This window comes from Cebus imitator, unplaced genomic scaffold, assembly GCF_001604975.1.
Source record: "Cebus imitator isolate Cc_AM_T3 unplaced genomic scaffold, Cebus_imitator-1.0 Scaffold432, whole genome shotgun sequence".
In the NCBI taxonomy this organism is placed as follows: Eukaryota; Metazoa; Chordata; class Mammalia; order Primates; family Cebidae; genus Cebus; species Cebus imitator.
This window is the reverse complement of record NW_016107747.1, coordinates 286,740-299,443: the sequence shown is the minus strand read 5'-3', so window position 1 is coordinate 299,443 and position 12,704 is coordinate 286,740. Positions and strand designations below refer to the sequence as shown.

General features: G+C 38.2%; 1 protein-coding gene across 3 annotated transcripts in view; it reads right to left on the bottom strand.

Annotated features, from left to right (window-relative positions):
* Positions 1–12,704, bottom strand: part of LOC108290359 (collagen alpha-4(VI) chain-like) — a 106,758-nt gene that overhangs the window by 60,320 nt on the left and 33,734 nt on the right. For all 3 annotated transcript variants that reach the window (XM_017510149.2, XM_037731933.1, XM_037731932.1), the window contains 5 exons: positions 8,179–8,510; positions 6,839–6,917; positions 4,723–4,868; positions 4,479–4,571; positions 2,857–2,910 (listed from right to left, as the gene is read on the bottom strand). In XM_017510149.2, the coding sequence (XP_017365638.1) occupies positions 2,857–2,910; positions 4,479–4,571; positions 4,723–4,868; positions 6,839–6,917; positions 8,179–8,510 (704 nt within the window). The remainder of the gene's footprint in view (positions 1–2,856; positions 2,911–4,478; positions 4,572–4,722; positions 4,869–6,838; positions 6,918–8,178; positions 8,511–12,704) is intronic.

Sequence of the window (12,704 nt, the reverse complement as noted above, 5' to 3'; positions counted from 1 at the left end):
GTGAAGTCACCTTCTCTTGTGAGAAATGCATGAAAAAAGAAACTAAGATCTACTAGAGCTGCTCTGTCAAATACAGGGGCTGTTGAGCGTTTGAAATGTGTCTGGTTCAAACTGAGATGTGCCTTCAGTGTAAAGTAACATTTAGAGGACAGTGCACAGAAGAAGTAAGAAGTCTCATTAATTTTTATATTAAGTACTAATGAAATGATGCTATTTTAGATATATTGAGATAAATAAACTATATTATTAAAATTAACTTCATCTGTTTCTTTTTCCTTTAAGATAGCTACTATAAAATTTAAAATTACAAATGTCACTTGCATTATATTTCTAGCCCTGTACTAAAAGGGTCTTTATAACATATCTTGGTTTCATAATGCTGGCACAGTAGAGAAAGGGGAGAAAACCGTCTTTCACTCTAGACAGACAAGAATTTGGTTTATCCTCTTTGCCTGAAATCAGAGTCAATGGTCCCAATGAGTGGGATGGACCTAACATCATTCTCCTAATGTTGACTGGACTCATTGTAACACAGACCCAGCAGAAAAAATAAAGTAACACTTAAAGGACATTTTAAAACATAATAAAAATGGGAAGGAATATTTTCATTATTTCTAAATAAATAAATAGCAAAAATTCATCAATCACATTCCTAAATGTATTTCTAACACCTAAGACTTTGCTTACTGTGGAAAAATAAATAGAAAAGTTGAGCAATTCTCTTGTAAACATAATCAAAGAAATGGATGAGCTTACATGGGTCTCAGCAGCTACATTTTCCTCTGATTTCTGCTGATTTTCTAAGAGCCTAAATGTTTGGAATAATAAAAGAATGTGCCACTCTAAGTGGAGCAATGACAACATAGATACCAGCGGTTAAGAAAGTGTAGTCAAAGGGCCCCTTGTGTTTTCAACACCCTTTTGGGAGCATCACAAAGTTAAAATTATTTTTCCAATTACACTAAAAATGTCTTTTTTTTTTTTCACTCTTATTCTCTCCCAAGTATGTAGTAAAGTTATTAAGAGGTCACATGGCAAGTGACATCACAAGAGACTGAATATAAAGACAGATATGGAAATCCAGCTGCCTTCTAATAAGCTAAATATGCTAAACATGATAGACTGGACAGGGAAAATGTGGCACATATACATCATGGAATACTATGCAGCCATAAAAAATGATGAGTTCATGTCCTTTGTAGGGACATGAATGAACCTGGAAACCATCATTCTCAGCAAACTGACACAAGAACAGAAAATCAAACACCACATGTTCTCACTCATAGGCAGGAGTTAACAATGAGAACACATGGACACAGGGAAGGGAGCATCACAAACTGGGGTCTGTTGGGGGGAGCTAGGGGAGGGACAGCTGGGTGTGGGGAGTTGGGGAGGGATAACATGGGGAGAAATGCCAGATATAGGTGATGGGGGGGAAGGCAGCAAACCATATTGCCATGTATGTACCTATGCAACAATCTTGCACGTTCTTCACACGTACCCCAAAACCTAAAATGAAATAAAATATATATTTTTTAAATGCCACTTTCTCACTAATATTTTTTTGTTTGGGAAAATACAGTTATTTTTCATAAAGAAATATGTCATGAATGTTAACTTTAGTGAATTTATTGTTATTTTGAAATAAGGAATAATTTTTTAAATTCTTAGTTCTAATTTCTAATATGTTAAATAATAATACATGGAAACCACATAAACAAAAGCTCTTCAAGGTTTCCAATAATCTTTAAGAGTGTAAAGGTTGAGACGTGTGAGTAATGGAAAGATTTTAGTTAAAAGGTACAACCTTTCAGTTATTAGTAAGTTTGGGAGTTCTAATGTACAAGACGGTAATTACAGTTAACATTACCATATGATATACTTGAAATTTGCTAAAGAGTAGATGTTAAATGTTCTTGCCACATACAAAAATAATAGTAACTATATGAGGTGAGGGTTGTGTTAACTGACGACTCTGGTATCATTTCACAATGTATACGTATATATCAAACTTGTTATAATGTACATCTTAAATTGTACAATTCTAGTTGTCTATTATACCTCAATAAAGTTGGGGTGGGGGAGAGAATGTAATAGTATCCTTAGGCCAAAATGTTTGAAGACCAGCGACATATATACAAATCAACCTTAAAATAGCACCGGTGGCAAAGTGGTTTTTCATAATTCAAAATTAACTGAAAACCATGGGATGTAAAAATCCTTCTGGCGTTTATATTATGTAATAAAGATGGTCCCACATCCCAGTCCCCTAGCTCACAATTCTCTCTATTATACACATTTTCTTCATAGTCAGACACATGACTAATAGATAACTTCTGTTTGCCCAGCATATCCCCAGGGGTGTGTCCACAGTTACGTGCAAGCCATCAGTTGCTTAACTATAACTCCACCACCTTCTCAGCCACACAGGAAAGCATCTGAGTGACCTGTAGTAAGAACAGTCTTAGATTCTCTTCAATTATTTTGTTAACCATTTACAACCATGGATAGCTTCTTAACAGTAACAAATTATCTGCAATTTAGCTCATGATTAACAACTACTTTGATATCCATGCACACTAGACACAGACCACATTTTCAGTTAGTTCAAATTCACTGATTAAAAAATAAAACAGCCATACTGCATCAATACCTTCTAGAAACTATATCTTTAAAAAAGCAGATCATCCTGACATTTATTATAAAAAGTGTCTATTTTATATAGATATTTTAGATCCACTTTAAATGGCATAGATGAGAAAAAACTTTCATGACTTAGGTGCAATTAAATATTGCTAATATTTGGTCCATTTTGCCATGTTCTTTCAAAGTGAAGAAATAATATTCAGTACTTACAGATCTGCCTTCTTCACCAGGATGACCAGGTAATCCATCAAAACCCTTCTCTCCCTGAGAAGACAAGAAGTCAAAATAAATAATTTGACCTCTCAAGTCCTTATTTCTCAAATCTATGGGAAATAAAAATTGTTACTAATATATATCCTTGTCTCACTGAGTTGACATTTTATGGAGAATTTACTGTCAGGCCCAATGTGCAGAGATGTATAGAAACAGATATTCTTGGCCAATGTGACAGTAAAAACATGCATACCAGTTTGTCTTAATAGTCAGCATTTAAACTATTCTTATTTTCCAAAATAACTTCTAAGTCATTCTATCGTAAAAATCCAAACCAAGACTAGTTTCTAGCTAAAAGCTTAAGGGAAACTTACTCTTAAAGAGGCTTTCAACCTTGTTTTACAAAACATCAGTAAGCAAATGTCTTCCTGCCCATCTGACTCACGAGAAACGGCTATTTATTTCTGTCTGGCTCAACTGTCCAGTTTTGTTTTGTTTTTTACTTCTTACACGCCGAAACATACAAACCATTTCCTCTGAAAAAGTTTTGGCTTGCCATGTTGTAGTCAGATGTGTTTATTTAGTCTGAAAGCTGGTCAATCAGACTTGGAAGGCATATTTTATTTGTGATCAACAAAGATATAAAAGTCATTATGACTATCTACTGAATTCTAGCAAACAGAAACAGCAGAGAAGTCAAAAATTTAAAATACTGCCTTCTTTGGCTTTAGCGGCACAGAAACAAGCTGCAAATAAACATGTCAAAAAGCTCCCCAAACCTGATTTTCTGATTCTCCAGTCTGATAGTGAATAACAACATGACAGGGGAAAATCTAATGCTAAGGCACTATTGCAATTTATTTTTCAAACAGTAACTATAAACTTTATACTATTCTAAATTTAAAAGATTGGTCTGCAAAGCCCTGAAGAGCTCACTTCAACAAGCTCGTGGAAAATCTTCCAAAGAGAGCATGTAAAAAGATGGCACAAAGCCAATGGGTTTGACCCAACCTTACACGTGGGTTTGTGATTATATCCTCAGCATAAAGTTTCAATCCCTGTGATAATGGAACCTGGCCAGCCCTGAATATCTGAGGATCATTTCTAATAAGGTACTCTCCCTTAGAAGTGTTAAGTAGTAATTTTCCTATTGGTTAACCTAGAGTTAACGGAGATGCATATCTTTTCTCAGTTTGATGCTGTAGAAAGGACTGTTAGATGGGAAAGAGACATTTACTACTGTAAAGAAAGCAGATGTTGGACAAGGGGAAATCCAGAAGATAAGTGAAAACTTCCATGCAGCAGCAGAATTTGTGACATTATTTGTCAAATGAGCACAAGAAGGCAGCATAATATGATGGAAATCAGGGGGACTTGGAGTCAGGGAGACATAGGGGCTTAAATCCCAAATGCATCTTTATAATGATGCCATTTTGGGAAAGTGATGTCACTTCTCTGAGCCTCAATTTCACATGTGTAAAATAACATCTACCTGAAAGTGTTTGTTAGGGGGGTAAAATTAGAAAATGCTGTTAAATACATAACACAGAGCCTGGTATGTAGCGGGTACTGAAATATCTTCTCTCTCCTTCCCCCACTCACATCTGACAAATTCTTACCTTCCTCCCAGGACTCCCATAATCACCTCTGTACCCATCTTCTCCGAAACACTTTGCATATATATCACAGCACGTTCTTTCCACAACTGTATCCTGAAAAACAGATTCATATCACACGTGATTTTTCTCATCTGTGTTAGTCTATATCGCATTACACACTAAGAAGACAAAATTTTCTCAATGTTTTAAAATTATTTTAATTAATAGAACTTAGCAAAGAATGGTGTTTTTAAAAGGTACTTACAAGTTGCTTCAGTAAGATGCTTGGGAGGGATTGCAGTGTGATGCTCAGAGGTTGCTTATATGCAAACCCTCTGCCAAATTCCAGCTCCTGGAGCTCTTCTAATTTATGGACACCTTCCAGGCCAATGACTAGGAGTCCAGAGAATCCTTCACAATTTCAACAGGTGGGAGATTACTTTCATGTCTTTTGAATGGTCTGTCTTTGTCTTAGCCCCACATATTCATGCATTATCCCACCATTCCCATAGCCTTCACTTGTCATGCCTCAAATTTTGCATTTTGTACAGTTAAAGCTAGTTTGTGGCATGCCTTCTTGAAGAATTGGTCTCATACCTTTCAATCCCACCCATTGAAAGTTAAGCAGAATCACAAAGGACTCTCATAGCTCTCCTATAGCCCTCATTTTGTCATTTCACAGATGGTTTTCAGCCCTCATTGTATTAAGTTACATACTTCTAAGCCTATCTCTGAAGTTGACTTTTGGTTTACACTTAGGAATTGTGGCAGTCATTGTGGCTGCTCACAAATGTTCTGATTTCCCTTCTTAAGGGCACATGATAGGACTGCACTTCTTCAGTCAGGATATAAACACTCATTGAGCCTCAATTCTCTACCTGTGAAATATCTATCTTATGAAAGTTACAAATGACCGTATGGCTCACTCCAGCTAGTTAAATGTGAGCAGAAGTGACATGTGTTAATCCCCAGGATAAATTTTAAGAGTAGTACACAATTTGCCCCATTTCCTTTCCCTTGCCACAGTGATTACAAAAACAGCTGTTGGGACAGAATCTCTTTCAGCCTGAGTTCTTGAGTGGTGAGCAGGAGGTATAAGATGAATCTCTTCTTGTTATTTTAAGTCATTGAGACTTGGAGGTTGTTATTGCTGCATAATCTAGCTTATCTTACCAATGCAGGCATTAAGAGATCATCTGGATTTGTCCACAAAGCCAAAAGACAAATGAACAAGGGTATTTTGGAAATTCAACTAGAAATCACCTTGTTTGTCACATTTCAAAACAAATATTACTGTTAATAGTTTGAACAGCAAATTCTTGGCACGCACACACAAATAAGCTTTTTGCTATGGTAAACGAGCTGCTTGACAATTGTGTGGTTAAAAGTTTGTACAAATTGTTAATTATTCCTTAAAACTAAATTCTTTGAAATGGAATTGCTGATTTAGCATAGCTTATAAGCAAAGTTTAGTCTCTTGTTACATACCCCCAAATCCCTTCCAGAAACCATGCAACAATTTAAACTTCCAGTGACAATCTATGCAGTGAATTAAGATGGGAGCAAGGTGTCATAAAAAATATTCTAGCACATGATTAAACAATGGAAAACATCACCCCAGGAGAATATGTTGAATATACTCGGCTGAAGAGGAAAAATGGTGAAAGGAACTTCAGCAAGTCAAGTTGCTGGTTGTTCATCCTTATATTGCTTTAGAGCCTTTACATGGTACAAAGTGGGAATGGTGAGAGCCATCATGTACAGTTGAACAAGTTGTGCTGCACAAGAATGCCCATCTGAGAGAGCAAATGCATGCCCAAATCTAGCCAGCATACCCTCACCACCCAGGAGCCCAGGAACAGCCTTGCATCCATCCAGCATATTGGATGTCTCTCTCTAATTGCACAAAGATGCCATATGGACTAGCAGCAGGAGCCCTTGGAGATGGAGGAGGAAGAATGAAGAGTGAAGAGAGGAGAATTACAATGCAAAGAGCAGGGCCCAGCTTTAGACTGATTTCAGAGTTTAGGGGGAAATGACACATGGACCCCAGACTGGCCTAGAAGAAGAAACAGTTCCTCCCACCATTGAAGTAGGAGGTGTACCTTCAACCTTCCACCCTCAAAAGCTAGTCCTGTCTGAGTCAGAAGACTCCTGGTCAGTGTCAGGGACATTGTTGAAGAAGGCAGGGAGTCTCAGACCCAAAACATCCTCTGGCTCATACAAAGAAGGAGACCAGGTGTCAGCATCAAGCACACTGAGCTCCACACACTAGGTGAGCACGTAGGAAGCTTCATAGAGTCCAGTGCCATCTGGAGAGCTGAGTGCCTCAGCTCCAGGGAGAGGAGGGAGGCCCACACTGGGCAACCCCATGCCCTTACCTCTGCTGTGGAGAAACTCCGATGTTTTCTTCAGTCTCTTTAAATCATCATCCAGTCCATCCGTAAATACTAAAAGGACCTGTTTTTTATGAGAAAGTGTGGTGGCCGAGCCAGAGAGGGAGGGATGGAGAAAAGAGAGGTAGGAAGGAGGGAGAGTGGGGAAAGAGGAGAAAAGGAAGGTAATAAGAGAGAGAGCACCAGAGGAAAAGGGAAAGGGGGGAAGAAGGGAAAGAGGAGGGAAGGGAAGGAAGAAAGGGAAGGAGGGAGGAAGAAGCGAGGAAACAGAGGGGAAGGGGAGAAGGCACGCATAACATGGATATTATAAATTTTACATTTCTTTAAAATGTAAGAATGAGTTTTTCTGGTTATGCCCAGACTTTTACCCTGTTTCTTTTTACTTATTCTTTTATTACACATTCATCTTTATTTCAACCTCCCCATCTCCCTAGGGGAAAAAAAAAAAAAAAAAAAGATTTGAATCATCTGAACTTATTTAAAAATACCTTCCAAAAATGCTTACAATATTTATCCTTATCAACAAAAAATACCAAAATATTAGCAGAGTGCTGTGTGTGCACATGTGGTGCGTGCAATGTGGACAGGGGTGGAGTGGAGGGGATGTGGGGGATGGTTATTGCTATTTTCTGTTATACTTTGTAATGCATCATCTACAATTGAAATGTATTTACTTGCTCATAAGAAAGTTTTAATTTAAAACATGAATAAAAAATAAAACATGGATGATACTAGTCAAAAAATATATCCATTGGATGCATGACTAAAGGAAAAGCTAAATGTAAGTTATGAAGTTTGGGGATGTCGTTTTTTAATAAACATCACATAAACTCTTTCCATCTCTGTGGACTTCTGTGAGTATATAGTTCAGAGACAGCAGAATGGAGGAAGAGGCTTGGGGGTGAGCTATACTAAATAGCTGTCACTAAAGACAGTTCAAGATGCTGGCTGGAAAATAGCAACCCTACTTTAAATGGTAATGAGTGACCATAAAAAGCTAAGGACTCTTAAAACGCCATCCAAGGTGTCTTTGAAATGAATTTATGTTATGGAAGAATATGAATCACTAAACTGTGGGCAGCTTGAGAGCAGGGACTTTATTCTTATATTCCTATTAGCATTATTCAGCATAGAACCTCTATTGCTTAAAAAATACTTGTTGTTGAATGAAAACACATCTCTTGCTGGTTCTGATTAGGTAACAGTATGGTTTTCCTCTATGCAAGATCTCCAATGAAGAACAATTTAGTTGGCCTCAGTCACAAAGCCTTATCCATTCTACCCTACCTGATGGCTCCATAGCAAGAGTTCTCAGCATTTATTACCTTCACTTGAGCAGAAGAGAGATGAATAGCATTATCTCCCAAGGACTGCAAAAAGTTCACATCCATATAGCTATTCTTGGCAGCCTGATGAACCAAGAACTTCTGGATGATCTCATAACTGTATTTTTCAAAGCCAGAGTCAAAGATAAGTTGGCCATTTGGGCCAGGAACCAAGTAGCGGAATCTTGGGTTAATCTGATTGGAAATGCAGCTGATGTTAGAAAGCAAAGCCAACTGTTGCATCAGCTCTGGCAGTAAACCTTGAAGCTTCTGCTGAACTTGCTTTGAAGGAGTTGAGATATCAATTCCTACAGACAAATCCAGGTCGCATCCTTTGAAGGTGAAGAAAATAAAATTAGTCATCTACAGGTGTATAGCTGACCCCAGAAGATATAGCCAAGCTAGTCGTAAAAGACAAACCCCCAGCCAACCCATGGAAGTATAAGCTAAATAATGGTAGTTTAAGTTTTGGGATTGTTTGTCACACAGAAAAAGCTAACTGATACCATACATGCTGTTTCATACCTTTATGTCTCTGTAGATCCTATTCCATTCACCTAAACTGCATTTTCCCATCTTCTCACCCCAGTCTGGTCCTTCAAGTAGTAGTCAAGGGCCCACCTCACCCCACCCCGCCCCACCCTACCCCGCTCTTCAAGCACCCTCTGGTTTTTGTCCCCACTTCCTCACATTAAGTTATTAAATGCCCTGGCATGTCCATTGTTACTTTACTTGACCTTCTTCACTACTAAACAAGGATTCCTCAATAGTAGGGACTATGCCATCTAATTTTCCAATTGCCTAATACAGATGTTCATTAAATGTTTGACAAATCAATGAAGAAGGAAATATAAATGAGCCTTGAGTCTCTTTCAGCAATAACTGGAACTATTTCCTTCTTTCCTGAAAGTGTTTTTCCTCATTCACCACCCATGCCTATACCTTGTTTCAGCAGCATGGGAGCATATTAGAAAATGTCAGGAAAAAAAGTCACTCCCAATTTTCTGTTTTTTTCTGCCTAAAAATATTTAAGCCCTCTTAGGAAGGTTTTCTCTGGAATTTAAAGGCCCATTAATATTTCAGGCTATACCTATACACTTACCAGTGTATAATAAGATCATGCACAAAATTACACTGAGGACCAAAAGTTGATGGTCAGAGACACATCTGGGTTAGAATCTGGTTGAACGAATTAAAATGTAACAACCATGAAAGAGTACCTATTAATTACTTCTGCGCAACAAGCATAACTTAGGACTGTCCAAGGCAGTCCAGAACAGGCAGACATTTTCTCCTTAGACCATTACACACTAGAGTACGTGATCATGTAAGGATCTGTGTCTCCAACAGAATCTGTATACCTGTGTCGGAATCTGCAAAAACAAAACTGCAGATGGGGAGGAACAATTTGAGGAAAAATAAGTATGTAGTGGATCGTTCACTAGTGAAAAAGGTCAAGGACAGCAACTTAAAGTTTCCCAAAAACCTGAGATCAGAGCTGAGCCCATAAGCGTTCAATCCCCTAAATATCAAAGTCCATGCTAGCTGCTAAGATATATTCCTGGAATTGCCAAGACAGAAAATGCCTTCCTCTCCTCCTTTCATGTAAAATACCTTGGTTTTTTTTTTTTTTTTTTTTTTAATGTGTAATTCAAAGTTATAAAAATGAGCTTTCACAAATGTAAATCCCATTTCTATATTGGACCTAATCTTAGAAAAAAAGGAATTTCCTTTTTGTAGTATGGCATATTATTCCAACATTTCTGATTCACATTTTCACCAGGAACATTTCCAGCTGGCTCTTTTCTACAATTGACAAATGCAACAAGCAATTTATTTCCCTGTTAATGGAGAGGAATAAATCTTGCCAGGTAATCTCTAAGGTCTTTTTCAGCTTTATGATTCTCAAGTTCTGTAATTAATTAGAGTCTAGCCCTTATTAAAGTGTCTAGCTAATTTCATCAAAAAAGTTAAAGAAAGTTGAAGATAAACATAAATCCTAACTTACTATATGGGGCAAAATAAACTGAAAAGAGAAGCTGGAATCCTATATCTCTTCTTCTCCCCCAGTGTAATACCCACCCGCATATAGACAAAAAATAGGACTTTGATGCCTAAAAAATCTGAACTACTTAATGTAGGACATACCATAATTCATGTTTCTTTTAAAAATAATTATACATGTATATTTTTGTCAGATGATTTTCAAATTTGGCTAGACCACTGCAAAGTAGTTATATTCTTTAGTCAATATAAGCAAAGACAATAATTTAATGTCCTAGAAAATTGGGCTTCAAATGTTTTGGTGGGATGCAGGGTTCTCATCCTAGTCCTCCAAAATTAAGCCTCTGTTTCCAAAATAAGACCTGGCCCGGGCCAGTCACGGTGGCTCTAACCTATAATCCCAACACTTTGGGAAGGCAAGGAGAAAGGATTGTTTGAGTCTAGGAGTTCAAGACCAGCCTTTATAACACTAGGAGACTCTGTCTCTACATAAAATTTAAAAACTAGCTGGTGTCCACTTGCTTGTGGTCCCAGCTAGAGGTGAGAGGACGGCTTGAGCATGGGAGGTTAAGACTGCAGTGAGCCGTAAACATGCCACTGCACTGCAGCCTGGGTGACAGAGTGACATCCTGTCTTAAAATTTAGAAACAAAACAAAATCAACAAACAAACAAACAGCTTGGCCCAAGTAAGGCCTGGCTTCTCACAGAGAGGTTTCATAGGCATACATAATGCTTAGTGGTTGGACTTTGGGCACCCAACTACTGGGGAATTCAAACCCTGCCTCTATTACTTCCCATCCATGTTTCTTAACCTCTCCCTGCTTGTTTTTTATTTTTCATCTGGAAATTGGGTATCATAATGATAGCATCTGCTTCACATGGGTTTGATGTGGACATTAGATGAATGTATGCCATCTAACGCATTAGAAANAAAAAAAAAAAAAAAAATGAAAAAAATAGTGCTACACACATAATGGAAAAAAACAAGTAGGAATGTTGATTGTGCCCCACCTAGAGCCTGCTCTGCCTTTAGAGTGCCAGTTAGATGGAATAAAACGTGTCCTTCTTACTTGAGTTTTCTATTACTTATAGGTAAAAACATCCAACCTGATAAGATGATTTTTCTTAAAATACTGCTTTTTATCTCAGACTTGCTGTGAGAAATCAAATAAAATAAAGGATGAGAAAGTGCTCTGTAAATGTCAAAAGCCCATATTCTGCCTCCCAGCAGAAGGTGTGGCGGGACCTCATCAAGAGGCACACAGTTAAGTAAGTGCATAGAGATGAGTAGCCTCCTATTAGCAGCCTAAAACTACGAAAAAAAAAAAAAAAAAAAAAAAAACAACCCTTCTAGATCCAATTAAATGCACATCTATTTAGGAACATAATAACAAAATGATCTCCTGTATGCACATGATCACTTGAAGGAATTTTGAGCCTTATCGGTTCTATTATATGTTCTTTGATATGCTATATTATACGACATTACACCATTCTATCACATTCTGTGCTATCCTGTAATACACCATACCATACATATTGCTATTTCACTATACTGTGCTTTATGATGCTTCATTGTAGTAGACTATACTATCCTACAACTCAAAGTATGATGAGGACCTGCAAAATCTGCATCACCTGGGAGCTTGTTAGAAATGCAGCATGCTGATCTGCTGAATTCAGAATCTGCATTCTAACAAGATCCCTAGATGATTCAAATGTGTTTAAGTTTGGGAGGTCTTCAATCACCCGCTGAAAAGCAAGTCTTAAGGAAGAAAAGTGGACTCAGACCGTCAAAGGAACAACCCCTGCCTTTGGGCCTTGCTGCTTTGGATAAAGACTTGAGAAGATGGAATGGTATTAAGGATGACATTGGCCATATGGAAGATTGGCAACAAAGCAGATATATCCCTGTACAGAGTCTCATAGAGAAAACACTATATTCTATTTCAAAAGAGAAACTGTCTAACTGACATTATTCTCCCTGCTTCTGTTTCCCTCTTGACATGGCCAAACCTTCAGCAAGTTGTGTTTACACATTCCAATCTGGTTTTGTCTATGCTACAAGGAATAAAAGGAGGAGTGTGAGGATTTCCTAGAGACAGAGTTTTAAGAAGTTTCAGGCCTTCAGAAGCCAAAGTGGTGACAACCATGGGAATGATTAAAAGAATCCCCAGGGGAAGGTAAATAACAGCATCAGGAGTTCAGGCCCTACAGGGTGATCTCCTGCTCCCCTCCTTGACTAGTTAGAAGGATCAGATTTTTACTTTATTAAGAAAGCCAGGCCGGGCGCAGTGGCTCAAGCCTGTAATCCCAGCACTTTGGGAGGCCGAGGCGGGTGAATCACGAGGTCAAGAGATCAAGACCATCCTGGTCAACATGGTGAAACCCCATCTCTACTAAAAGTACAAAACATTAGCTGGGCATGGTGGCGCGTGCCTGTAATCCCAGCTACTCAGGAGGCTGAGGCAGGAGAATTGCCTGAACCCAGGAGGCGGAGGTTGCGGTGAGCCGAGATCGC